The following is a 27,651-nucleotide window of genomic DNA, read 5'->3' as shown; positions in this document are numbered from 1 at the left end:
AAACACGGCATGCAATCTGGTATGCTTCTTGGTAAAATTAATATGACACATGAATAATTAATTAATTCATGGGTCATATTCTTATTAATGTATGCCTAGTTAATTTGGTACTTAATTATTACCAAATTAATTATGTATAATTAGTCATGTAACATTCGCTTAGTATTGTACTATTCATGTAATATAAATACTAGCTGTTTGACCGAGCTTTGTTCGGTATCCGATGTAAATGACATTTTCTAGAAATTATTCCTAGCTAGATCAATGTATCGCCCCCGAAACCCCCTATATACTAAATTTCATGCAATAATTGCTCGTTTAAAGATATAAGATTTATATAATAATAAGATATATTTACCTCTAGGACTTGCGCGTGTTTCATCAGCATTCTATTCCTAGGTACCCTAACGTTGTCTAGGCCTAGGAACCCGTTGTTGGTACCGTTGTAGCCCAGTTTGACTCCGATCTCTCCAACTTTAATACCAGGGAGGGGCATATGGGTTTCTTCGTCTCTCAGTTGTATCACAAAGTAATGGAGACCGTAGCATTTTCCTTTGGTATACAGTTGCGCCGCTACTATACAGTAGTTCGCTGTGTGACCCACTGAAAAGATACCATTTTTTAAGGTCGTAGATGAAAACTATGAAAACAGAGTTATAAGCTTGACACACTATATTCGTCGGTCTGCTCCCAAAGGGATATACCGATTTCGAGAAAAGTATTTTAGCAAGCGCACTGCTTGACGATTAGGTTTTACTAAAAATGTTGACTCTATTTACTTAAGTAATAAATTTTATAGCTTACAAAACCTATAGTTTTTTTACCAAAATCAGCTTTCCCTTATCAGTTTAACAATAACAGACAATCAGAGTTCACCCACACAAAGATACGTCAAACATGTTATTCAATATATTATTATGTTTGACAAGTCTGTGTATCCCCTCAGTTATTTAATTAATTATATTGTTACGTGCTAGGGTTCGAGGATTTGGAGAGAAAGACCTGGTGACTCTCTTGAAGACTTTATTAACACTGCACTAAACACTAGGTCACAACACTTAGCACTAAGTCCAAACACAAATCACTGGGTCCAATCACTAAGCACTATCACTGTCCTAGGTCGTAGCCAAGTCGCAGGTTTCACTGGTTCACTCACTATTGATCACTCCGAAATCGCCTCGATGATAGCTCGAAAGGAACTGACTTGCCGTGCCTGCCTGCGGCTCTTTTTATATGGCGAGACGAATTCCAGAAATTTCCCGATTCACGTAAACAAGTAAACAACCGTGGGAAATTTCTAGGCGGCTCGGGCATGTACCACAATAAAACTGCCGTCCTTGCGATAAGTGCAGTAAGTTGAATTTAATTTAGACCTTATGGACTCAGTCATAAGGTCTAAATTCAAACACGCTAACAAATAAAGGGTAAACACGTAAACAAACATTGGACCTTTTTAGAAGGTTCGAGTATGTACTTGCGCACCACGTGTCCGTATACCATGTACCGTAACACTACTCCCCTCTTAGAGATGCTCGTCCCGAGCATCATTGTTACTGCCATGGTAACGCGCCAGACGGTCTATGTGTACCACTTTGAATGTCCCTCTTGGTTGCTTTTGAATCCTGTAAGTCACGTCATTCAATCGGGTAACCACTTTGTATGGGCCGTCCCACTTGGTCTGCAACTTTGGAGATTTGCCTTTTCGGCGAGTTGGGTTATGCAGCCACACCAGTGACCCTTCTTCGAAGCCGCTTGTATTCGATTTCCGGTCGTATCTGATCTTCATGTTCTCACTTGACTGTAACCCATTTTCCCGAACCATGGCGTGTATATAACGCATCTTTTCCCTTAAATCGCAGACATAATCTGGTACGGTCTTTGGTTCTTCCGGTGATCCTCCTGTCAAAAGGTCTACTGGTACTCGTAGTTCTCTACCGTAATTGACATACGCCGGGGTAGCTTTTATGCTCTCATGCTCGGCGGTACGGTACGACAGAAGGAAGAGCGGTATATACTTGTCCCAGTCCTTTTGTTTGTCATCTACCAATTTCGCCAAATGCCTCTCAAGGGTTTGGTTAAATCTCTCAACCATTCCATCAGACTGTGGATGGTACGCGGTGGTCCTCGTTTTATGCATTCCCAAAATTCTGCACACTTCCTGGAAGACCTGCGATTCGAAATTCCTGCCCTGATCGGAATGGATTTCTAGAGGCACACCAAAGCGAGATATTACTTCTTCGACTAGCTTAGAAGCAACTGTTGTAGCTTCCTGGTTTGGTATGGCGAACACTTCGGGCCATTTGGTGAAGTAATCCATGACAACCATGAAATACTTGTTTCCTGATTCCGTTACAGGAAATGGCCCAGCTACGTCAACTGCTATTCGTTCCCACGGTGCGCCAACGTTATACAAGCGCAGGCTCCCACGGCTCCTTGTCTGTGGTCCCTTCACTGCAGCGCAAGTAGTGCATTTGCGGCACCAATCCTGTACATCGTCTCGACAATGCAACCAGTAGAATCGTTCTCGTACTTTCGTTAACGTCCTCTTTACTCCTAGATGACCTCCTGATACGCCATCATGCATTTCACGGAGAACATCCGGTACTCTCGTTCTTGGGACAACTATCTGAAGATGGAACTCTCTGCCGTTGGTCTTCTCCCATTTCCGGTAAAGTATTCCGTTTTGAAGAATCAGACTGTCCCATTGCGCCCAGTACGCCTTAGTGACAGCGCCAGTGGGTGCAACCTCACTCCAGATTGGCTTTACGTCATCCCGTTTCTTCCATGTGATGATGTGTCGAAGGTCGTCATCTCTTTCTTGAGCCTCTCTCATACCATCATTCTCCCATGGACCCAAAGGACTTGTTTTCGTTAACTTCAATGTTACTTCATTAGATTCCTGCTTAACACAATGTTTGCAGTCTTCTGAACACGGCCTTCGTGAGAGTGCGTCGGCATTCCCATGCGACTTTCCGCTGCGGTGTTCCGTCTTGAAGTCATACTCCTGGAGTTGTTCTATCCATCGAGCTACTTGGCCTTCTGGGTTCTTGAATTGTAGTAGCCACTTCAAGGCTGCGTGATCAGTTCGCAGTAGAAACTGTCTGCCGATGAGATACTTGCTGAAATGTTGTAGCGTCTTTACGACAGCCAAGAGCTCTCTTCTTGTCACACAGTAGTTTCTCTCTGGCTTAGATAAAGATTTGCTGAAATATGCAATTACAACTTCTCTTTCACCCTGTTTTTGAGATAACACCCCCCCAATGGCCGTGTTGCTTGCGTCCGTGTCGACTATAAACTGACCTTCAGGTTGTGGATACCCCAGGATTGGTGTTTCACGCGCTCTTCACCTTGCGATTAAACAGGCAAAGGAATCTGCCAGAGAAGAAATGCTGGCGGAACTTAACCAGGACCCCTGGGGGCGTCCGTACAAAATGGTGCGGAACAAGATCGGCCGCGGTCCGCCAGCATTGGAGACTATACCACCAGAACATCTGCCTGGCATTATATCGGCGCTCTTCCCAGCTGCCGCTGGTTCAGAGCCACCGAACGATGCTAGGCCAACACTGATGGAGGAGGTACCGCCCGTATCAGAGGGCGAGTTTGAAGCTGCCATCTTTCGGCTGAGCGAGCGTAAGACTGCCCCGGGTCCGGATGGAATTCCCGGACGGGTCTGGGTCAAGTCCATGGGGCCTCTTAAGGACAGGATGCGGGACCTGTTTAGCGCATGCCTCACTCAGAGCGAATTCCCACAATGTTGGAAGGAGGGAAAACTCGTCCTCCTGAGAAAGGACGGTCGCCCCGCGGACTCGCCGTCTGCTTATAGGCCGATCGTCTTACTCGACGAGGCGGGAAAACTTCTCGAACGAGTGATTGCATCTAGGGTCGTTAAACATCTGGAGCAGGCAGGGCCGAACCTGTCCGACGCACAATACGGATTTCGTGCTCAGCGCTCGACCATAGATGCAATCCGTAAAGTCAAAGAGCTCACGGAGGAACAGATCGAGTGCGGCGGAGTGGTATTGGCGGTGTCATTTGACATCGCCAATGCATTTAATACCCTGCCCTTCGAAGCTATCGAAGACGGGCTTCGATACCATGAGGTTCCCTGGTATCTGCGAAAGACCATAGGAGGATACCTGAGGAGAAGAAATATAATTTGTGTCGGGCGCAACGGGGTCGTTATCAGGATAGTGACAGAGTGCGGTGTTCCACAGGGGTCTGTCCTGGGTCCACTCCTGTGGAACATCGGGTTTAATCGAGTCCTAAGAGCGGCCCTCCTCCGTGGGCTACGCCTCGTCTGCTACGCGGATGACACATATCTGCTGGCCTGCGGAGAGAGCTTTGAAGAGGCTATACGCCTTGCAAGGGTAGGCGCGTCCCTAATCGTAGTGCGAATTGAGGCACAGGGACTACGCGTGGCCGTCGAAAAGACGAAGGCCATATTCTTCCATGGCCCTCGCAAACGGCCCCCCACGAATGCTTGCCTCTCCATCGGCGAAATCAGGGTGCCGATCGGATCGGAAATGAAGTACTTGGGTCTGACTCTAGACTCCAGGTGGAACTTCAACGCACATTTCCGCCAATTAGCCCCAAAACTAAAAAAGACGGCAATGGTCCTCGGACGCCTCCTGCCCAACATCGGTGGTCCGGGGTCTACATGCAGAAGGCTATACACTGGTGTCATACAATCGATGGCTTTGTATGGTGCCCCTATTTGGGCGGAACACCTAAGCGCCCAAAATAAGGCGATGCTGAGGAGGCCACAACGCGCGATGGCGTTGCGAATTATTCGCGGCTATCGTACGATAGCCGGCGAAGCAGCGCTGGCGCTGGCAGGGTCCCCTCCATGGGACTTGGAGGCACGTGTACTGGCTGAGGTGTATTTCCGTACTGCCGAAGTCAAAGAACGTGGAGAACGGGTTCCACCAGACCTGGTAACCCGATGGCGCCGCCAGGCGCGTGTTATACTAATGCGCGCCTGGCAGGACCAGATGGCGTCGCCAACCGCAGGTCGCCAAATAGTGGCGGCAATTCGGCCTGTACTCCAACAGTGGGTGGCAAACGCTCGAGGTGCTCTGACCTACCGAATGGTTCAGGTGCTGACCGGGCATGGTTGCTTCGGTCATTACCTGCACCACACGGCCAGGAGGGAACCAACGCCTCGTTGCCACCACTGCGATCATGATGATGATACCGCACAGCACACGCTCCTGGAATGCCCAGCCTGGGTTGAACAGCGAGCGGTGCTTGTTGCGACCACCGGACTTGACTTAACACTCCCGGCCATAATCTCAAATATGGTTCGGTCGAGACAGGGATGGGACGCAATAGCTACCTTCTGTGAGGAAGTCATGTCACAGAAGGAGGCCGCCGAGCGGGTCAGAGAGGCGGATGTGGCCGCAGACCCAATTCGAAGACGGCGTGGAGGGCGTAGGCGCGCTGAACACGAGCGCCAGCTCCCGCCGTAGACAGGACTCGGGCAACGGGCTGGGGAACCCGCTGCCTATTGCATGAGTCCTTTCGGACGTAGAGCGCCCGGTGCCTTGGGCAGCTCTCCCGGAGTAGGCGGCAGCAGACTGCCGCGCGGAGTATCTGCGCGAAAGCAGACGCCGCTAACTGGGCCGCTGCAGTTTTCGCCTCAGGCGGGTCCAGCGGCTCAGCGCCAAGCGGAGGAGAAGGCACGGACGGGTTTTAGTGGGTAGAGCTGCGGTCAATTTACCACCTTGCCGACCGCAGAGAGCCCCACATATCCGCGGCAGGATTTCCCCGTCCCCCGCGGAATGCGTAGGAGCATTTCCCGTCCTTAAAAAAAAAAAAAAAAAAAAAAAAGGATTGGTGTTTCACACAGATGTTTCTTTAGTTTCTGAAAAGAATCTTCGGAAGTCTCGTCCCAAATAAACTGTCGTTTATCTTCTGTCAGCCGATGTAATGGCTTGGCTATCTCTGAGAATCCCTTAACAAAACGCCTGTAGTAGGAGCATAGGCCGAGAAATGCCCGCACTTCGGTTTTGTTCTTAGGGGTTGGCCAATTTTGGACTGCTTCTAGTTTCTCCGGGTCCGTCTGAATTCCATCACTGGAGATAACATGGCCGAGATAGTTCACCTTACTCCTGAATAAACGACACTTTTTCGGATTCAACTTTAATTTGGCTCCCTCTATTTTGGCGAAAACTCGTTCTAAGTTTCGCAAATGGTCTTCGAAGTCGCGGCCAACAATGATGACGTCGTCCAAGTAGACTAAGCAAGCCTCTCCAACTAAGCCTGCCAGTACACACTCCATGAGTCGCTCAAATGTGGCAGGTGCGTTGCACAATCCAAAGGGCATGACGTTAAACTGCCATAAACCTTTACCGGTGGAGAAAGCTGTCTTCTCTTTGTCTTTTGGATGAATTTCCACCTGCCAGTATCCAGATTTCAGGTCCAGGGTCGAGAACCATTTCATGCCACTCAAGGTATCCAGAGTGTCGTCAATTCGAGGTAATGGATAACTGTCCTTCTTGGTGACATCATTGAGACGTCTGTAGTCCACACAAAATCTTGTACTGCCATCTTTCTTCTTCACTAATACAACCGGTGAGCACCACGGACTTGCAGACGGTTCAATGATCTTATGCCTTCTCATGTCCTCCAAAAGGCCTTCAACTTCTTTTTCCTTTGCAATGGGTATCCGTCTTGCTCGTTGACGAATTGGGTTCTCGCTTCCGGTATCTATCCTGTGCTGAACCATCGACGTTCTTCCAAGGTCGCCTTCCTGACTGGAGAAGATATTCGCGTGGCGTTGTAAAAACTTCTTAGCTTTCATGCCCTGCGAATAAGTCAGATTACTCTTGCAGTCATCGAGTAGCTCAGTCACTATTCCATAGTTGCTGGTGTTTGCTGAGTCTGAGCCTGTGATCGAACTACACTTTCTCATCCAGACAACTTCCTCGCACTTTCCAATGACGTCACCTTTGTTCAAGCAGATCTCGCGATCAGCAAGATTCAGAACCCTGACCACAGCGTTACTGCTTCCACTAACAAGGGTTCTCGCCGTCATCAGTTTTTGCGCTGATGTCTTGGTAGGTGTGTCTTCGATCAACACGCATCTATTCAACTTCTTCTTTCCAGCTGGCGGTAGTTTCACCAGCACCCGAGCTTCCGCACGTCCAGGTATTATGACTTTCTTTACACATTCAACTTTCCCGCAGGCGCCTCCAAGGATGAAAATTTCTTCTTCACCACACTTGAAAACTCCGTCAGCGACATTAATTCTGCAGTTATGCTTCTTCATGAAATCCAAACCCAAGATGCAATCATCCATAATCTCAGCCACGATAACGTCATGAGGGTATGAGGTTCCCCCTACATTAATCGTAACTGACATTTCTCCCAGGACGGGTATTGGCTGACCGGAGGCGGTAAGAAGCCGACAGTTAATTCTCCTCTTGTGCCTCCTTGCGGCTTTTATCAAATTTGGGTTCACTATTGTTCTAGAGGCTCCTGTGTCTAGAGTCATTTTGCAATCCGTACCGTTAATAGTCCCCTGAATCACCAGACTATTCCCGCTGCTTGCTTGGGAGACAACCGTTATTGGGGCTTCCTCTGTGTCAGCCAGCACTCGCCCCTTAGTCCTGGCTTTTATTCGTTTCCCTGCTCCCGGGCAGGGGACGAAGCCCTTGCTTGCTTCTTCAGCTCCTCCATTTGTTCCTCGAGCCTTTTCATTCTTGCCATCTGGGTCTCCTTCTGCGGGCAGTTGAGCTGGAGATGGCCCCTCTCGCCGCACTTGTAGCACATGGCTCCAAAACTTTTCTTCGTGGGAGCCTTGACCTCCTTGACTTCCTCAGAGACCTCGTGGATCTTATGGGTCTGTCGTATGTCACGGCGAACAGCCTCGACTTCCAAAGCATGCGCCAATGCTTCCTTAAGCGAGGTGTGGTGACGAAGCCTCACTGCAGCTCTGACCTCCAGATCCCTGATTCCGTCGACAAATGCTTGCACAATATTGGAGTCGACCATCTTGGCGTCAGCTCCTGGGTGTGCCTTCTTGACGAGTTTTTCAATTTCCAACGCCCATTGTTGTAATCCTTCTCCTGAGCGTTGGACTCTGTCACGCAGTTGGGCACGAAACACGTGCTCCAGGTGTCGCTCCCCGTATCTGGATTCAAGGGCCTCCATCAGGTCTTTGAACCCATTTCCTGTATGTGCTTCCAGGACCGACAAGGCTTGCCCTCTGAGTGCGACAGTGAGAGCGGTCAGGCATTGTTCGTCAGACCATCCGTTGGCAGAAGCAACAGTCTGGAATTGCTGACGGTAAGCGTTCCAAGAAGTAGTGCCGTCGTATGGCGGTACTTTTACTCGTGGCCCGTGTGCCACTCCGGAAGTTCCATTACACGTCGCGACTCCTGTGGTTTCCAGGCGCACTACTTTTTTTTGTAGTTCAGTGAGGCCAGTTTTCACATTTTCCACATCAACCCCTAACCCGGTAACTCGTTCGTCGATTACGTCGACATCTTTACGAAGCTTAGTCACCGTGTCACTGACATCCTTTATAGCTAAAAGCGCTTTCTCTTGGAGGTCCTTTTGTTGCTCTTGTGACTCTTGCAAAGCGCCGAGCTTGCGGTCTTGTGACTCTTGCAAAGCGTGAATTTCAGCTCTTTGAGAATCTTGTAAAGCGCCGAGCTTGCGGTCTTGGGCCTCCATCATTGCCTTCATTTCAGCTCTTTGCAGCTCCATTAATTCAATTAAACTTTCTAAATGAAGAGCCATTTGAGGGGCTGTAGAAGCTACAGGCGACGCATGGTGGCTGGAGCCAGTAGGTAGGGCTTGAGTGGGCGTGGCCTGAGTGGGCGTGGCCTGAATGGGCGTGGCCTGGTGGGCGGGGCCAGTAGGCGGGGCCACGCCCAAAGTGGGCGGAGCCTGAGGTGCGTGGCCAGTAGGCGTGTCCCGGTGGGCGGGGCCAGGGGGCGTGGCTTCAGCCAAGGTGGGCGGAGCCTGGTGGGCGTGGCCAGTGGGCGGAGCCATGTGGGTGGGGCCAGTAGGTGGGGCCTGTCCCTCAGTGGGCGGAGCTTGGTCCCCAGTGGGTGTGGCCTCCGCAACTCCTCTCTCGGAGTCAATGGCAGCAGCTCGCTGCGCCCTTGTCCTGACACTCCCCTTGAAGTCCTCTCTCGGAGTCAATGGCATCTCCAAATCGCACTTCTGACACCAGTTGTTACGTGCTAGGGTTCGAGGATTTGGAGAGAAAGACCTGGTGACTCTCTTGAAGACTTTATTAACACTGCACTAAACACTAGGTCACAACACTTAGCACTAAGTCCAAACACAAATCACTGGGTCCAATCACTAAGCACTATCACTGTCCTAGGTCGTAGCCAAGTCGCAGGTTTCACTGGTTCACTCACTATTGATCACTCCGAAATCGCCTCGATGATAGCTCGAAAGGAACTGACTTGCCGTGCCTGCCTGCGGCTCTTTTTATATGGCGAGACGAATTCCAGAAATTTCCCGATTCACGTAAACAAGTAAACAACCGTGGGAAATTTCTAGGCGGCTCGGGCATGTACCACAATAAAACTGCCGTCCTTGCGATAAGTGCAGTAAGTTGAATTTAATTTAGACCTTATGGACTCAGTCATAAGGTCTAAATTCAAACACGCTAACAAATAAAGGGTAAACACGTAAACAAACATTGGACCTTTTTAGAAGGTTCGAGTATGTACTTGCGCACCACGTGTCCGTATACCATGTACCGTAACAATATCATGGAAAACATACAGCTGAGTAATTTCAATAGAAGTAAAGTCTAGTTAAAAGCAAGTTAAAAGTTAATGATTGCCGGAATAAAAAAACACAGTAACTTACTCGCGCCAGGCCACCACTTGTATGCCGTTAATGTGGGAGTGTTCAGTACAAACTCCTTGGTCTGCTCGTCGTAAGTCGCGGTGGTTTCTAGACCACGTATAAACGTGCCATGGCCTAACTCCGTCTGGAATTAAACGAGATTTCTTTAGCTTACCATACTCATTGAATCCTTTATATTTTTTGATGGCACGTCTATGACTTCGCTAGAAATTTCTTCTTCTAAAGAAATTTTTGAAGAAAGCGCTGATGCGAAAAGCCCTAGCCCCCGTAGTTTCACACCCATTCGCGCTAGTTACTTGTCATTTTTCAGAACTTCTAGTCCATTACCACTGCCATTGATAGCACTATTAGCATACCTAGATCCATTTCCATGAGAGGGCAAGTCCTTGAAGTCTTCTAATCCCAGGTTACAGACTATTCTGAGGCATGCTGTAGCTAGTAGGCTAAATATACAAAACCATCCATACAAACGATGTGGTTTACTTCTGCTTGTCAAAAAGTCATGCCGTAAACTCGGAGAACGAAAGAGACAAAATATTTAAACAACTTTACCCACCTGTGCAAAGCTGCCGATGATCTCCCAATTCCATATCCTCTTGATCCAGTGCGCCTGCTGCTCGTCGTCTCCCTGCCCGAGGATGGCTGGCAGGAAGATGATGAAGTTCAGCCCCAGAGCCGTACCCTCCATGAACGGGTGCGAGCGGAGGAGGGTAGTTAGGTTCTCGCTGTGAAAGAAAAACTTACTTTTAAGATATATCCAGGAGAGTATTCGGCAAAGTCTCAAAATAAAGAATCGCTTGTATATTTATCCCTATTCCTGTCCTAATAGTGACAGTCTGTGTCATATTTATGCATGGGAAAAGGCTTAGCTTAACCTTTACGTTATGTAGAGTTCCTGCCAGATTTCTGTCATTACCTGAACTGATCCAAGGTGGAGCCCTCCTGTAGTTTCTTGAGGGTCGAGAAGAACTTGACAGACTTTTTGATGATATTCTCATACTTCTCTTTATGACTCAAGTACACGTCTGGCACACCTTCGTATAACTCCTTGTGGCTTAGCATGAGATTGTCTAAAAAATAAAAGTCTTTTGAATTACCCCAATTCTCGTAATTACCTTGAACTTTCAAAAAATTACTTTTTTAGGAATATGCGTGGCGGCCGAAAAGGATGATCCTGGATGGATGATCTTCCGACCTAGCTAGATAGCATCCTCACTCCTCAGTCAGGCGAAGCCCACTGACGTCATTTCAGACAGAACCTTGATAGAGCGATGCAGGACTGTGACGCTATTTGTAGGTAGGTACCGCCACACTTTCATCACCACATAGTACAAAACGAAGTCGCTTCCCTCTGTTTGTCTGTCTGTCTTCTGTATTCATCTGTACCGGTATATCGTCTATTTAGTAATTAGCATTGTAACGGTGCATACAGCAGCACCCGTTCGAAGCCATGGCGAATGGCTAATTTAATTATAAATTATTCTTCATATCATAAACTGATCTTTCGAGTTTTGACCTTTGGCACTCGTTAGGAACTGATCGAAACTGCATCGAAACCATATTATCGAATCTTACTGTAAGATTATTTAACAGAATTTAAGGCTAGACAGGTGAGATAGAAGTCAATTTTTATTTCACAAAATGTTTGCCCAAAGTCAAGGTCAAAACAGACCGGCTCCAAATCAGGCTAATGACCTACAAAAAATGGCCATTTTAAAGACGGAAAATAGCGATTACATTCATTCGATGACGTAGAAACTTTTTACTTCTTTGGTACGGAACCCTAAATAAGTAAGTACTATAAATAAGTAAGTATGTCACTTTTAAAGTCTATCAGCTATCGGCGAATATTTGAGGTCAATTGTTCTCCGTTCAACCTGGTTCAACGAACTCTATCTTTTGACCGCGTATAGAAAGTACACGCCGTATATTTATATTTATCATCTCTATCAGTGATTTTATTATAATAGCATGTAGGTAAGTACTTATCTACACCAATGATTTTATTATAATAATAATATCTACATAGATAAGTAGTGCTATCTGCCCAAATCTAATATATTAAACTGTAGGCTTAAATACTCCAAAGATAATTTCTATCAACGAGCCATCTGAATATAAAAGGTACTCTACACTCAGACAACATCTACCTACATCGATTATTATTATTATTGTTGTAATCAACGTTAATAATTTTAACAAGTTTAGAAAAACCTGTTTTATTAGAACAATTTTCCTTAATAAACCTACATGGAGGTATTATAGTCTTAGATACCTACCTAGTAATGTAGGCTATGGGAAAACTGGTAGAGGTGACAATAATATTATATTTAGGAGTTAATATTATAATACATTTTTTTTGGCAGAACAAAAAATTTGTAATCAAATATTTAGCGGTCTATACCGCTAAATATTTAATTATAAGTATATGTACTTACCTGTTATTTATAAACAATACACTACAACAGTGCATATGCATTATATTTGTAGAGGCATGACTAAGTGGAATAATTAATAAGACAAATTCGAGAATTTAACTAATAACAATAATAATTAATTAGTACCTAATTAGGATTCCTTGGCAAGTCACAGTCAACCTTTCCCGTAATCAAAACATTAATTAACATGTTGTGTATAAAATCACTAATCATGCAATTAACGAAAATTAAAACTTACGTCTATACCTCCTCTCCTTCGTTTTTTCTGGTCCACCATCAATGTAGTTTATTAATTCTTCTAATTTAAACGTACACTTTTCTCTTTCGTTTTTTAAATCTGTATTTACTGCCATTCTTAAAATACGTCTGTAACGCGCGAGAACCGGGAAGCCACTGTTTACTATAGTGAGTATATAGTGACTTTTGACCAAATTGGTCTGTATTCAATATAAATACAGCTAAGTAACGTTGTTAAGCAAAATGTAAAGCATAAGATTAAGAAATTACCCGAAAATAAACGTTTTATACCTAACATAAAATCTAGTCTTCAGTGTAGTGTACTTAGACACTAATCGTACCTTCTCATTTCTATTAACTATTGTAAATTATTGTAATCTTGCCGGTATCATATACATAAGTCATTACTCATTAGTCATTAGCATTGTCTGCTTACTCATCAGACTGCATAAAATTTAAATTACTGGCATTACACTTACATACATACACTTTCCTATGTTGGGCCATAAAATATGAATAGACCATGGCCCATTTCCCTTTCCCAAAGTGGGCGGTGGGCGCTGAAGGTATATGGGGGGGGAGAGGAGGGAGGTTGTGTAGAGGCTTGGGGGTGATTTATTTCAACTGTATGCATTTTTTTATTAAAACATGATAAAAAAATATGTTTTAGCACCCCCCATGGGTGCTAAAACATATTTTTTTTTCAAAGTAGACAGTAAGCAAAATAAGTTTGGGAACCCCTGACGTATACAACGACGTCGATCATGGGTAATTAATGACTAAAAAATAACTTATTTTAATAAAGAAGCACAGGTACATAATATACTAAAGAGAAATGGTAAGATTTTCAACCTTTTTTCCCCTTTTCAATATCGTTTTGTTCTATTACACTTCTTTTACCTATTATTTTGATCATCAGCCTATCGACGTCCACTGCTGAACGTAGGCCTCCACCAACGAGCGCCAACCATCCTGATCTTACATACCAATTCAGAAAGGGATCGTCACCGTATCGCCTTCGCCTCGCCGTCAACCAGGCGTCAACCTAACTTATGCACGTAACCAAAGCATATCAGTAGCTCCTGTAGGTCAACTCGGCTACGGCTAGGCGGCGACGCGCTTACGGCTCGCCGACCACTGGCCCCAGATCAGTTTGAAGCAAGGGTGGACGAAAGGACGTAAGCGCGGGGGCGACGAGCCGTAAGCTCGGGGACGACGAGCCGTAAGCGCGGGGACTGCTAGTTGACCACGCGTCGCATTCCGGTTCGGAGCCTGTTCCGAAGAGAGGCGATTACGTTACGATTCCCAGTGTGAGTTGCAGTAGGGAGTTTCATACCTACAATACGAGGGCTGCTATTTATGTATCCGGAACTGGCCACTTACAAGAACAATATTTAAAAAGTAATTACAACATTTGAAAATAGAACTCTTTGGTTGAAGAATACATTTTGTTTCATGTGACTGTCAATTATTTTTCCATTGTGGCGTCATTTTGAAAATTGCGTGTCTTCATTTGCCATGGATTTAACGCGTGAACATTTTCGTGCAATGATTTACTACGATTTTCGGCGTGGGCTAAATCAACAACAGTGCTTTATTCAACTCACCGCAACTTTTGGAGATGAAGCACCATCAAAAACCACTGTTTATCACTGGTACAGTGAGTTTAATCGTGGGCGGTCTATGCTCACGGATGAAAATAAAGAAGGTCGCCCAAAAACAGCTGTTGTCCCACAAAATATAGATGCTGTGCGGGAACTAATAATGCGTGATCGTCATGTTACATATCGCGAGATAGAGGCGTCCTTAGGCATAAGTATGACGAGCATACATAAGATATTACACGAACATTTGGCTGTAAAAAAATATGTTCGCGTTGGATTCCGCACAACTTGACAATCGATCAAAAACGGGCTCGTGTCGATTGGTGCAAAAAAATGATAAAAAAATACAACCGTGGTACGTCAAAAGCCGTTTATAATATCTACACAGGTGATGAATCTTGGATCTATGCATATGACCCCGAAACTAAACAACAGTCAACGGTGTGGGTGTTCCAAGATGAGCCGAAACCAACAAAAGTTACTCGTGCAAAAAGTACTTTGAAGCAAATGGTCGCCTGTTTTTTTGGAATTAATGGACATGTGGCTACAGTGCCATTAGAGAATCGTAAAACGGTTAATTCTGAATGGTATACGACCATTTGTTTACCAGAAGTCTTTGAAGAAATAAGAAAGGACAACCGACAACGCAGAATCATATTACATCACGACAATGCTAGCTGTCACACCTCAGCTGAAACAACTCAGTTTTTGGAGGGTCAAAAGATCGAATTGACTGGTCATCCGGCGTACAGCCCTGATTTGGCACCTAACGATTTCTTTTTATTTCCATACGCGAAGAACAAATTACGTGGTCAACGTTTTTCGAGCCGCGAAGAGGCTGTTGATGCGTTCAAAATGCACGTTTTGGAGATACCTCAATCAGAATGGAAAAAGTGCTATGAAAATTGGTTCCAGCGTATGCAAAAGTGTGTCGATCATCGCGGCGAATATTTTGAAAAGCAATAAAACCATATTAAATGATATATGTTTGTTTCTTTTTTTAATTCCGGATACATAAATAGCAGCCCTCGTATTGAACCGCTCGAGGCGTCAGGCGATACGGTGCCGATCTGTTTCCGAGTTTATATGACGTGTGCTGTGACCCTTATTTAATGATTTCAATGCCTGCTACCTTCTTCAAATCATTGGGACATCGAGTTGCAGGGCTTACGCAACTTTTGACTAAACCACTCTAACACTTGTACGCTTCATTGACCGTCTATCCTTGCAATGACCTGTGTAGTTCCTAGATAACCCGACCCACTATTATTGACGAGCAATAACGTCAAAGTTTGAATACTTGTCAACTACTTTACTCCAAAACGAAATTTTTTGAGAAGTATAACACAACCCTAAGGAGCCTGTTTCACCACTTCCTGATAAGTGCCAGATAGGCAGTAGGCTATCCACCACTGATAATATTAAATTTTGACGTGTGCTACAGCCTACATGTCGGATTTTGGTCGGATAATTTACCATATGTGGTAGTAGCCCCCTTTGCTCCACCTTTGCGTAATATTCCCAATTCATAAACTACTGTCAATAAATTACATACATGGGTAGTTTAATTAACCAGACTTGAATGGTGCGTGTAGTGTGAACTGTGAACACTCTTCACCATGTAAACCACAATATACATTGTGGTTTACATACGTGCTTTTCACAGCCGAAGAAAATGCATTTTCAGCACATTATATTCCTTAATCCTTTATAATGTTATTATTTCCGGACAGACTACGACTATATTATAATACGATTGATCACGATACATTATAAAGCAGGCATATTAAACACTGATAAAACAACATTCGATAAAGTTACTAGCATCTCTCTAATAATAATAATAATCTCTATACTTCTATGTTTTAATGAAAGGAAAGACATGGGTATCTAGACAATAAACACTAACAATTACCTAATGTTGTTTAAATTGGCATTTTCAATATTTTTTGTAGAATTGAACTTCGCACTGTTTTGTTTGATCATAATATCTTGGATACTCAAAAAGGAAATTATCTAAGATGAATTTTGCTGTTGCTTGCATAACTTTATTTAGCACTAGCGACCCGCCCCTGCTTCGCACGGGTATAAAATATAAATAGCCACTGAAAAAATGATTAAAATCGATTCAGCTTTTAATCTTTTTTTTTCAGATTTTATATACATTATAGCGGTCGCCCGCGGCTACGCCCGCTGCAAATAGCATACCCAGGAAAGACAGACTCCGACACTAAACATCGACGACGCAGTCATTTCTTAGCTTCGTGCATTATACAGTATACGCATTATAGGCTGCACACTGCACCTCTCGCCTTGGTGACGCCCACTATCGTAATATTTTAATTTCGCCATAACTTCTAAACCAAACGTCCAATTTTAATCATTCAAAGACGAAATATTATCTACATAAAATGTACTTAGTGATGAAATAATTTATTTTGATAAGGATTATTAGGATGAGTAAAATAAATGCGTTTAAATGTAGTCCAAAAAATCAAGATTTTTAAATGAAAGAATGATTGTTGTGCCTCACTTGACATAGGTGTAGTGTGTCGCGGACATTTTTGTAGATATTTATAAGATCTACATTTACTTAGAACATTGTATGGTTCTATCTTCTATAGTTTAGGCAGCGTAGCAAAATAAGTAATTTTTCTGGTTGTTTCCGAAAAACTCAAATATCTCACGGAACCCTATATTTTCCAAAATAAATAGTAGCCTATATTACTCGTAAATAATGTAGCTTTCCAATGGTGAAAGAATTTTTAAAATCGGTCCTGTAGTTTTTCAGCCTATTCATTACAATTAAACAAACAAAGTTTACCTCTTTATAATATTAGTATAGATTATTTTATCTCGCATTACGTAACTCCGAACTAGCAAGTCCTTTAGGCTGCCTTCACATTAACCCCCGACAAAAAAGAGGGGTGTTATAAGTTTGACGTGTCTGTCTGTTTGTCTGTGTGTGTATCTGTCCGTGGCATCGCAGCATCCAAACGGGTGGACCGATTTTGATCTAGTTTTTTTTGTTTGAAAGCTGACATGATCGAGAGTGTTCTTAGCTATAATTCATCATCATCAGCCTGCTCAGTGCTGGACAATCAGGGTTTATCTGGTTCATGAAAGGCCGTTAGCAACTTGTAGTCGTTTGATGGGTTTTATATTTCATTCTAGTTCGTTACATTTGTGAATATACAATATACGTATACATATAATAATGGAAAGTTGACCTGGTGCTGCAGCATCACCTGGTAATCAATAGGATATCCAATTCCTCGCCAACTTAGAGCAGAGGTTTCGTGTTTGGGCTCATTTTAATTGCGACAACCAGTAAAAAGTAGATAAAGTATAAACAGTAAATATTTACATGCTGCTGCTGCAGCATCACCTGGATTCTATAGGAACCGAGCTTCTTATGAACCCAAAGTGGAGGTTTCATGTTTGGGCTCATATTAACGGCCTCATCGAAAAGGACATTGCTAGATGGTAATCATTAGAATATGATCCTGTTGATAGGAATTATTCTACACTATAACCAACACAAGTTTAAAAAGTATGAAATAAAATTAAATTAAGAAATTTAAAAAAACCCCCGCCAAAACAACTTTAAAAAGTAATGAAATAATATTTACTGCCTTTAAGTTCAAATAATTCCTAACTTGTGTAAAGTAATATTTTAGTCCATAATTGTTGTCAAGGTGTGTCGGGGGACCGCTAATGTAGATGTTTTATTTCGCATAATAAGTTTAAGGATCAATTCACAGCGATCTGAATCGAGATAGGTAATCAGCGACTTGGCGGTTGCAGGTTGTAGTATTACTTGGCGGTCCCCCGACACTCCGTGACAACAATTATGGACTAAAATCTTACTTTACACAAGTTAGGAATTATTTGAACTTAAAGGCAGTAAATATTATTTCATTACTTTTTAAAGTTGTTTTGGCGGGGGTTTTTTTAAATTTCTTAATTTAATAGTATAGAAGTAGCGCGGCTGCAGCGCTGCTTGCGACGTAATGTGAAGGCGCTCTAACCCATCAACACCCGGCACCCAGGTACCGCATAACAATTTAATATTTATATATTGTCTGAGTTACCCAGGATTGAGGTACCTACTTAAATGTTGCACAGTAACTTCTGTCTGTATCTTTATTAAAGACTGATGTTGCCCGCGACTTCGTCCGCGTAAACTTTAGTTATGTTTCTATATGAATTTCAAGGAGTCCCGTCGATTTCTCATGGATCGCATCATCAGATCACCACTTTTGTGATCATGTTACCGAAATCGGGTTTCGCCTTATACAACAACAAAAGAATTTTAAAAATCGGTCCACAAATGGCGTAGTTGGCCGAGAACAAATACAAAAAATAGTAAAATATATCATCCTAATTTTCGGAAGTCGGTTAAAAAGTAGCCTAAGTTATTCCTTACTACATCAGCTATCTGCCAAAAAAAGTCCCGTCAAAATCGCTGCCAAAAAAAGTCCCGTCAAAATCGCTCCAGCCATTTCGGAGATTAGCCGGAACAAACAGACAGACAGACAGACAGACATACAGACAAAAAATGTTGTTTTGGTGTATGTAGCGTATATACATTCATATGCGTGTAGTAAAAAACAGTTCTTTCAATATTACAAACAGACAATCCAATTTTATTTATATGTATGTATGTATGTATGTATGTATGTATGTATGTATGTATGTATGTATGTATGTATGTATGTATGTATGTATGTATGTATGTATAGATGTAGGTATAGATTTTTCTTTCATATTAAGGCGGGGATTAATCTCAATCTAAAACGATAACCTTGCACACAACCAAAAACCAAGCGTATACGCATCGCAATAAGATTCATTTTAGCTTAGCATAAAACTGCAGTTACTCGGGCGGATCTTCTCTATTTTTCATGTCTTTTTTAAATATCTTTGAATAAACTATAAACCGAATATTAAGAAACAAAATTGTTCGGTTAAGGGCATTTTAATATAGATTTACTAACAATTTATTCAAATAAAATGTATAATTATCCTAGTTAATAGATGAAATAGATTTTTATCAGGGGTGAGTTTGTAAATTAATTACAGCCAAAGTATTACGTTTTATTAAAATGTTTATGGTTTAAGGTACTTTAAATATTGTGCTTTATCTCATATTTTTTAACACCTTGTTATTATATTGGAACTAGGTAAACCGGGAGTCACGGAATAACAAATTGGGCTATATCTTCGCCTTATGTACATAATTTCTTGCAAAATTAATTTACTACGAAGACAAACAAATTACTTCCTTTCTTCTTAAAACTCAGCTTTCTGCACAGACAAATACAAAATATATGATCTTTGATATAGGGGCAGATTGAGCAAAAGATTTCTGTACATTAAAATTTTATCTATCAATCGGCGCGGTCTTTTGGCCCGCAGTCACTGCCGTGTGCGCAGTGCGTTGGTAATATGGTATTCCCTTTGTGATCGTTCACGGCGAAACTGACCAGTCCGCTCCGTCCCTTCGTCTGCTAAGCGCCCGCGCGAGTTTTATCGCTGGCCCTAAAGGTAAGCTTCAGGACATAATAATTGCTTTGTCCACAATGATGAACAAAAGTTAATATACTAACCTACTAGGCGATTACGTATCTTGCGACCATAAAGTAACAGACGTTTGACAAATATTGTGCAGTATCAGCTGTCAAACACCAGTTGTTTGCCTGTCGCGAGATACGTAATCGCCAAGCAGCTTAGGTCTTACCAAAACATTTTAATAACAACAGGGGCCTTACAGCAAAGCCGTTTTGAGAATCAGAATGCCACATCTTACTTTAACCACGTCATTTCATGTTTGTTAAGAGTAGGACATGGCATTCTGATTTGTTGGAGTCTCAAAACAGTTTCGTTGTACAGCCCCAGGTTCTACAGTGCTCAACTACAAAGATGTCAATAAAACAACTACATTTACCCAATACGTTTATTGGATGTTTTTACTTCTTAGCTGTAACTGCCGCCTCGTCTTCCCGCGCGAACGTCTGCAGTAGTTCCTCCTTCTTGGCCGCGATACGCTCCTCGCGCCGCTTGCGGGCCTCCTTCACCTTGTTACGACGGGCCTCAGCTTGGTCGCTGGAAAGAAAATGGAATATTAATTTGATTATTAGAAACACCTACATAAAGGCCGTTTTCACATGCATACGGTTGTAGTCTAAACGACCCGGCGCCGTGCCGTGCTAAGCCTTTCACATGTACACGGTTTTTGCACGGTCACCCAGCAACGCGGAGGGTGGCGGTAGCAGTATTCATGCTGCTCAAAACGTCCGGGACCCTGTGATGTTAGCGATTGAATGGTATTCCCCGCGCTTGCAGTGCCGTGTTGCACTCGTGTCATGTGAACAGGTTAGGGTTGCTGAGGATTCCTCTTCCGCTTCCTCATAATGAGGAAGTTCCACAATATTTTGGATTCCTCAACCGTTACGGCATCCTCATAAATAATTAAAAAATCCTCTTCCGCTATCGCTTCCTCAAAATTTAAGAGGAATTTATAAGGAATTTCACTGCGCATGCGCGTCGCGTATTCAATCATGGCAACGCACACGCCAGAGCCAGAGAATTGTATCATTCACTCATCTTTTTTTGTGTGCGCGTGTTTTGTTTATGTTACCATAAAGATAATATACCTATCGGAATAGAGCAGCAATCTCGAGCTGTCAAACGAAACCGAAATTATGTTCATCTGTGTGTAAAAACATGTGTACATATAAACTTACACAACGATACATGATTGAACATGTCAATGTGTGGCACGTGCCGACTGAACGTCAATAAAGAGTGCTGCTGTCATGTATCACACATCTCTTTTTACCACGCAGTGTTACTGATAGTGACATCTCTCTTGCTCAGGCCTTTGTTTCTCTATTCCGCTAGGTATATTAACTTTATGGTATGTTACTGAACTCCTCCTTAACTGCTGGACCGATTTTGATGATTCTTTATTGTGTGTTTTGAGAATGGTTTTGATTCATAGTTTGGTCCACTGGAAAATGCTCTTTTAATTAATTTTTGTGTAATGTATGTACCTAGTAATTATGTACAGACAGGACAAAGACTTTTGGGTTGGGTCCACTAGTATTTATAATTTCCTATCATCTTTCAACCTTCCACTTCCTCATCCGCATCCTCTAAATTTGCGCGTGAGATTTCCTCTTCCTCCTCTTCTTCCTCATAATCACTTCCTTAACAACCCTAGAACAGGTCTATACTTGTCCATAAATGACTGCAAAGACGGCTACTGCGCCAGAACCACGTTAGTAGTGGGAAAAGCTGCGCGTCCACTGCATCGGAATCGGAGCGTACGGAGCGTCGTCATTTACGAAATGCCGATGGGGTGCGTCCACTGCATTCGGATTCCGCATCGGCAATTTAGTTATTAATGTATATATGTAATGTGTGCGTTAACGCTTTGTAACTCCAAAGCCAAAGGTTGGATTTGCTATGTTCAGTTTTGATACTTTGTTTCGATGCGCTTTGACTCTGCACTAAATATATAAATTACCCATAGACGCGGCTGCGGATGACGTCATCGGCATAAATTCCGGTCTCAGGCGCAGAAATGCCGATCCAGTGCACGCAGTACCATACAAATTAATACAAAGCAACAAATCCGTACGCTCCGATTCCGATCCAGTGCACGCGCAGCTTAAACACGGGTGACACACGGTCACAGCACGGTCGCCGTGCCATAATATGAAAGCTGTCTAAGTAGCTCCTACATTTCTAGTTTGTACGGCACGGCGACCGTGCCGTAACTGTATGCATGTGGAAACGGCCAAATACTACATAATACTATCAGGAAAGTTACTATCAAGGAAGTTGACTTAATTGGACCAAATGTCATAAGTCCGTCAACTGCCTACGAATCAATTTCTTCAATGGTACATCTATGGAATGGCAAGGAGTATGTGCTAATAGGCAGTAGCACTTGGAGTTTCAATAGTATTTTCGGATTAATTCAGCTTAGGTGCATTAGCACTGATAAACTAAAGTTTATGTGTGTTTGTTACATTATCAAATGGTATAATATAAATAAATCTTCAGTTGGCATGTTAGTTATATTATGTAGTTCTCTGAATCAACTACTTACACTGGTATACTGAAATACAACATATTGATACCAGCACTGCATTTGTTCTGCAACTTCTGTGCTGTTGTTGTTACCCAATACCCATGGTACGCAAGGGAAATTTGTACTTCACCATTTTAATTAAGATTATTGAGGCACAAGTACAACAATCAAAACTTACAAATCATAATCATAAAAATATTTCTTTGTTAGCATAAATGGATGGCTTAGACCAGAGTAATTTAGGATTGGTTTACCACCTCTAACATAAGCTTGTTTATTTCATAGGTCTATGTCTCCATAAGCCTATTTCTGGGATGAATGTGTGGACCACTTACTACACTTTCTGGGACCACTATTTTTTAGTATACTGGTTAAGAACCACTGGCATCGACCCCAGAGCCTTTTTGATCTCTGAAATTTTGTTTTCCGATCTAGTCAGTCGCTAGACTATAAAATTAGATATTTTGAAAGATTGAATGTTGTGTAAGATGACCAGAAGGCAGGGCTTCAGTCTCTAGCAGTTAAGTAAGGGGTTTCATTTCAATCTTTTCACCACATAGTGTGAGTCGAGTAGTTCCTGGGCAAGATTAGTAAGGCGTAGAGCAAGCTGATTTTTATAGCATCTCTGAAATTAGTCTTAAAAATGTGTTACGCACCTCAACATCTTAGTCCTAGCCTTCTCAGCCTTCTTTCTGTGGATGTACTCCATGAGCACACGCTTGTTCTTGAACACATTACCCTTCGCCTTCATGTACAGAGCGTGGTACAGATGTCTGTCAATCTTCTTGGCTGTTCTGTACTTGAGGAGCAGTTTACGGAGCACCCTTTGTCTTTGTACCCATAGTTCCTGGAAATCACAAATTTGAATAATAAATGCAGGTCAAGGCAATTTAACTAGTGCTAAGTATTCTTTGCTTTAAAATGAAGTCAGTCAATCATTTAATAAAAATATTAATCATTTAATAGCTTTAATATATTTTGAAGAAGACATTTAAGTCTGGTATATTACATCTAATATTAAGCTATATGTTTTAACTCAAAGATCTGAAACATCTGTCTCTATTGCTGTAATGCAATACTGTAAAGCATAAACCCATCAATCCCCAAGCGGCAGCCGGCTGCCACATAATAATTGAAAATATATATATATACCAGTAACAAAATTAAGATACACATAACTTACTTTTTGTGGCATTCGGGCATTTGCAGTACCTCTCCGTTTACCAAAACCACAGTGACGACCCTTTCTGCGGGCTTCAGTGTTCTTGCGGACACGGGCACGGGAGTGTACCGCTACTGGCTTCTTGATGACAAGACCATCCTTGATCATTTTACGGATGTTCTGTCCTGGAATTTTAAAATGCCTAATTAATAACCATAATTTTGTAAAGGGTATGCAGACAATTTTTTAATTACGGGTAGTTAAAAATTTAAGTAGCTCTACAATTTGTTTTCATCGTTTCAGATTAGAAGATGCTGAAAAGCATTCTCTAGCCTTTTTAAAACTGCTTTTATATCAAACCCATAGTCATTTGACATTTTGAAGATTATCATTTATCAACACAATTCTCAATTATATACATACATACATATTTGTAATTATAAAAAGCATTCTGCAGCTCATGGTGCTTGTGATGTGAAGTCTAACTTCATGTCAATATTTATCAGTCAATATGATTTTTCTTGGTTATGTTGTACTTACTCGAGTTAGTGTTGGCGATTTCATTGATTTCATTTGGATCTAACCACACTTTCTTTTTACCACATCGCATAACAGAGGCTGCAAGCCTCTTCTGCAGCTTGAGGGAACTGAAAATAAAGGTATGTTTTACAAGACCACATGGCTACACAGCTGCGAGAGTAGTAAAGTTGTGAAAAAACTGTGATATGGTCAAAACTTTTATGTCCATTAACTTCGTTTGGTCATGAATAATAAAAATAGCACTATATTTTGTAAAATATCCATGAAAAATAGTATTTTTTCCATAAACTAACCTCATCGTGACACGGTGAGATCCAACGCACACAAGAAAGAAATATGGCGGCTTTTTGACGAGTGTCGTCAGACATTCAAAGCTACGTCAAGCCTTCTTCTTCTTTTTTTTTCTTATTATGGCACTTCGGCTATTTAATCATGGCCAGTGTCAACTGTCAAGTATTATAAATGGCGGGAAAACAGTATTGTTATTTGTTGCATACCATACAATTTTCAGCATCGTTTCTTTATATCGTCAAGTCAAAAGTCTAGTCAAAGTCGATGTAAAAAGTCAATACAGTCCAGGAGTCAAGTCAGTCGATTCAGTAGTGTAATAGACGCTTTACTGAAACTTTCGATGGAGTTTTGGAGGGAACACAAAATATCTCGTTTCTGGATATTTCATCACTTTCCTACACTTGTGCATGATAACGAATATCTAATGGTTAATATCCTACCAATATTTACACATTAAAAACCCCATTAACACAACTTTAGGAAAATAATACAAAAACACAACATCACTCTTTCACATTCCCGACAAAACCCTTCTTCTTGTTTTTAGAAATCACATAGATATTAACATTTCACCATATTTCACGGACATAGTAGGTGGCTGGTCAGAGGCAGGCACTCAGTGCCGTCAGGGGTCACTAGCAAGTAGCAAGTCACTAGTCATGAGTCACGAGTCGCGACTCACGAGTCACGACTCACTGGAGTCACTGGTGGTGACTGGTATTCTGTAAGACTGTTGCTAGTCGTCTGGTAAGCGGATTAATTTTATACTAGAGATCGCCCAATGGTCGAAATTCGACCTTAGTATCAAGGACATTAGGACTACTATCTATAATTTGTAAAAAATATTGCCTTTATCATTTTTTTAACTCTTGTCTCTGGGACTTAGCTGATCTCAGACTGGCCGTGTAAGCATTATCTAATAGTATCTTAGATTCAATAAAACTATAATCCATTTTCAATTTGTCAACTTGTTGTCAATAGACTTCAACCATAAATAAAAGAGTATAATTCAACCATAAATAAAAGAGTATAATTCGTATGTATAGGCTTGTCACTCAAAAATCTGTCTTTTCTCATATGTGTATGTTGTAGTGTGTGTAATGTTTTATTTGTTAAAAAATGTATGATAAAAGCATAATTTCAAAATAATATTAGTTCGATGCACTTCTTCACCATATAAACTATAACTGTGCAAAATTTAATGCTAGGTGCATTAAATTTTGCATGTTTCCCCATTTTTCGTAAAAAGGGTTACAAAGTTTTTCGTTCGCGAATTAATATTATGATGATGATTATTCATCCGTTTAGACTTTAGCGGACGACTACACACTTCGTTGGCCTGTCGTTGTTGTCGGTGTTGGCGTTGCTAGTCGTCCGGTAAACGGTTATAATCGTCCGATATTATCAGAATAAATAAAATAATTGGAATGAAGTTCCATATGGCGCGTTCGGCGTAAATCAGGCTAGACACAGGCATAGTAGGGGAGAGGGAGTTGAAAGTATTCCTGTGCGTCAACTATAAGTGAAGAAATTAAATAGTAGCAACATCATAGTGTCTTCCCTTTTTTCCTTGATTTGAAAGGGATAACACTACGATGTTGCCACTTTTTAATTTCTTAACATTTTGACAGACTATAGAATATAGATGGCTTTTTGAGAATAAACAACGACGTGTTGTTAGTATTCCTGGGCGTTATTAGATGTCGTTTTTTATATTTTTTGAGTGTTTAATATTTTTATTATGTATACAGGTTTTTAGAGTTTCATTCGGGTGTTTCTTGACACCTCTTAAGTTTTTTAATCGTTTGTTTGGTTTGATTATGTTAAGCTTTTGTATGCTTTGCCCCCTGAGCCCCCCTAGCCCCGCTCCAAGTATCGGTTGCTTCGTTACTCGTTAGTGTTGTGTTTTTTCTCCTGTTGTGTGTGTGTGTGTGTGTGTGTGTGTGTGTGTGTGTGTGTGTGTGTCTGTGTGCGTGTATGTGTGTTTGTGTTTTTGGTGTCCTAGCCCTACGACACGAGTGTCTTGGGTTCAGTAAATGGTACTGTCTAGGGTTAAAGAAGGGTGTGTGTGTGCTTGTATGAGCGCTGAAAGTGCGAGCCCCATAGCCTCAGAACTCAGGCGGTGCATGCACCATAGCCCTACGACAACGTCTTGGGTTCAGTAGAAAATACTGCTATGGTGCATGAGTGTGGGATGTGTGAGTGTATATGTGCTATGATTGCCGTTACTAAATACATAATATTTTAATAGGTCATAATATTATGTCATATAACGTATGCTATAAGTTTTAATAAACAACTACAAGGAGACTTTCAGTTTCTTGATAAGATAGCTTAAGGAGGTATATAGTGAGTGGCTTTCTTTACATCATATTATCTCGAAAGTGTATACATAGAAATAAATAAAATAATTGTATTGTTTGTTTGGATTGATTACTCAGGGCTCCCGCTACCATATGTGCAATGTGTGCAATGCACACGGGTGCCATCCTCTAGGGGCGCCAAATCGCCATCTTTAGGGGCGCCGAAACTGAGGACCCAAAAAATTTGCATAAAGCCGCCTCCCCATATAGGCGAACGCGCTGGCCGACGCGTTGGCAGACGCGTTGGCAGTGCGCTTGCAACGGCGTTTGTGAATAATCCACACATAGGAAGGTCGTTCAGTATGCTTTGGATCGCGCCAATGTGCGGACGGATTCAAAATGGATGTTGAGTCGCTAATAGCTGCAGCTGTATATTTATTCACAGCTTATAATTATTTTGTAAATGTGGACAAGAAAAAGTTTTTAAAGGGTATTCTCGAATAAATAAATAAAAGACGAGAAAACGTAACAAACAAAATATATATATATATATATATATATATATATATATATATATATATATATATATATATATATATATATATATATATATATATATATATATATATATATATATATATATATATATATATATATATATATATATATATATATATATATATATATATATATATATATATATATATATATATATATATATATTGTACAAATTGTGTATGTTTGTTACAACACTTATAACTCGAAACTGAGGACCCAAAAAATTTGCATAAAGCCGCCTCCCCATATAGGCGAACGCGCTGGCCGACGCGTTGGCAGACGCGTTGGCAGTGCGCTTGCAACGGCGTTTGTGAATAATCCACACATAGGAAGGTCGTTCAGTATGCTTTGGATCGCGCCAATGTGCGGACGGATTCAAAATGGATGTTGAGTCGCTAATAGCTGCAGCTGTATATTTATTCACAGCTTATAATTATTTTGTAAATGTGGACAAGAAAAAGTTTTTAAAGGGTATTCTCGAATAAATAAATAAAAGACGAGAAAACGTAACAAACAAAATATATATATATATATATATATATATATATATATATATATATATATATATATATATATA

The 27,651-nt window shown here is 41.9% G+C and overlaps 2 protein-coding genes across 2 annotated transcripts in view; both read right to left on the bottom strand.

The window, feature by feature from the left end:
- The window catches only part of LOC121730275 (probable peroxisomal acyl-coenzyme A oxidase 1), a 36,478-nt gene extending 23,829 nt beyond the window's left edge, over nucleotides 1-12,649 (bottom strand). Inside the window, exons 1-5 of the mRNA XM_042119252.1 lie at nucleotides 12,514-12,649; nucleotides 10,754-10,907; nucleotides 10,394-10,562; nucleotides 9,838-9,961; nucleotides 359-603 (exon numbers count right to left, since the gene is read on the bottom strand). Coding sequence (XP_041975186.1) covers nucleotides 359-603; nucleotides 9,838-9,961; nucleotides 10,394-10,562; nucleotides 10,754-10,907; nucleotides 12,514-12,628 — 807 coding nt within the window. The 5' untranslated portion in view covers nucleotides 12,629-12,649. The remainder of the gene's footprint in view (nucleotides 1-358; nucleotides 604-9,837; nucleotides 9,962-10,393; nucleotides 10,563-10,753; nucleotides 10,908-12,513) is intronic.
- A 7,412-nt stretch (nucleotides 12,650-20,061) lies between these two features.
- On the bottom strand, nucleotides 20,062-24,300 carry LOC121730277 (60S ribosomal protein L19). The gene is made up of 5 exons (XM_042119253.1): nucleotides 24,216-24,300; nucleotides 23,923-24,029; nucleotides 23,404-23,567; nucleotides 22,877-23,067; nucleotides 20,062-20,224 (listed from the first exon to the last, which is right to left on the bottom strand). The coding sequence occupies exons 1-5, from the start codon at nucleotides 24,218-24,220 to the stop codon at nucleotides 20,089-20,091; spliced, it is 603 nt and encodes a 200-aa protein (XP_041975187.1). The 5' UTR covers nucleotides 24,221-24,300; the 3' UTR covers nucleotides 20,062-20,088.
- Between the last annotated feature and the right edge of the window lie 3,351 nt (nucleotides 24,301-27,651).

The sequence above is a fragment of the Aricia agestis genome, chromosome 9 (assembly GCF_905147365.1).
Source record: "Aricia agestis chromosome 9, ilAriAges1.1, whole genome shotgun sequence".
Taxonomy (NCBI): Eukaryota; Metazoa; Arthropoda; class Insecta; order Lepidoptera; family Lycaenidae; genus Aricia; species Aricia agestis.
The sequence above is the reverse complement of the archived record's forward strand: the minus strand, read 5'-3'. Positions and strand labels throughout refer to the sequence as shown.

Coding starts and splice junctions, on each gene's coding strand:
- LOC121730277 (XM_042119253.1), bottom strand. Junction 23,568..23,922: donor AATCGCCAACACTAACTCGA/GTAAGTACAACA, acceptor TTAAAATTCCAG/GACAGAACATCCGTAAAATG. Junction 20,225..22,876: donor GCTAGGACTAAGATGTTGAG/GTGCGTAACACA, acceptor TTTTCTTTCCAG/CGACCAAGCTGAGGCCCGTC.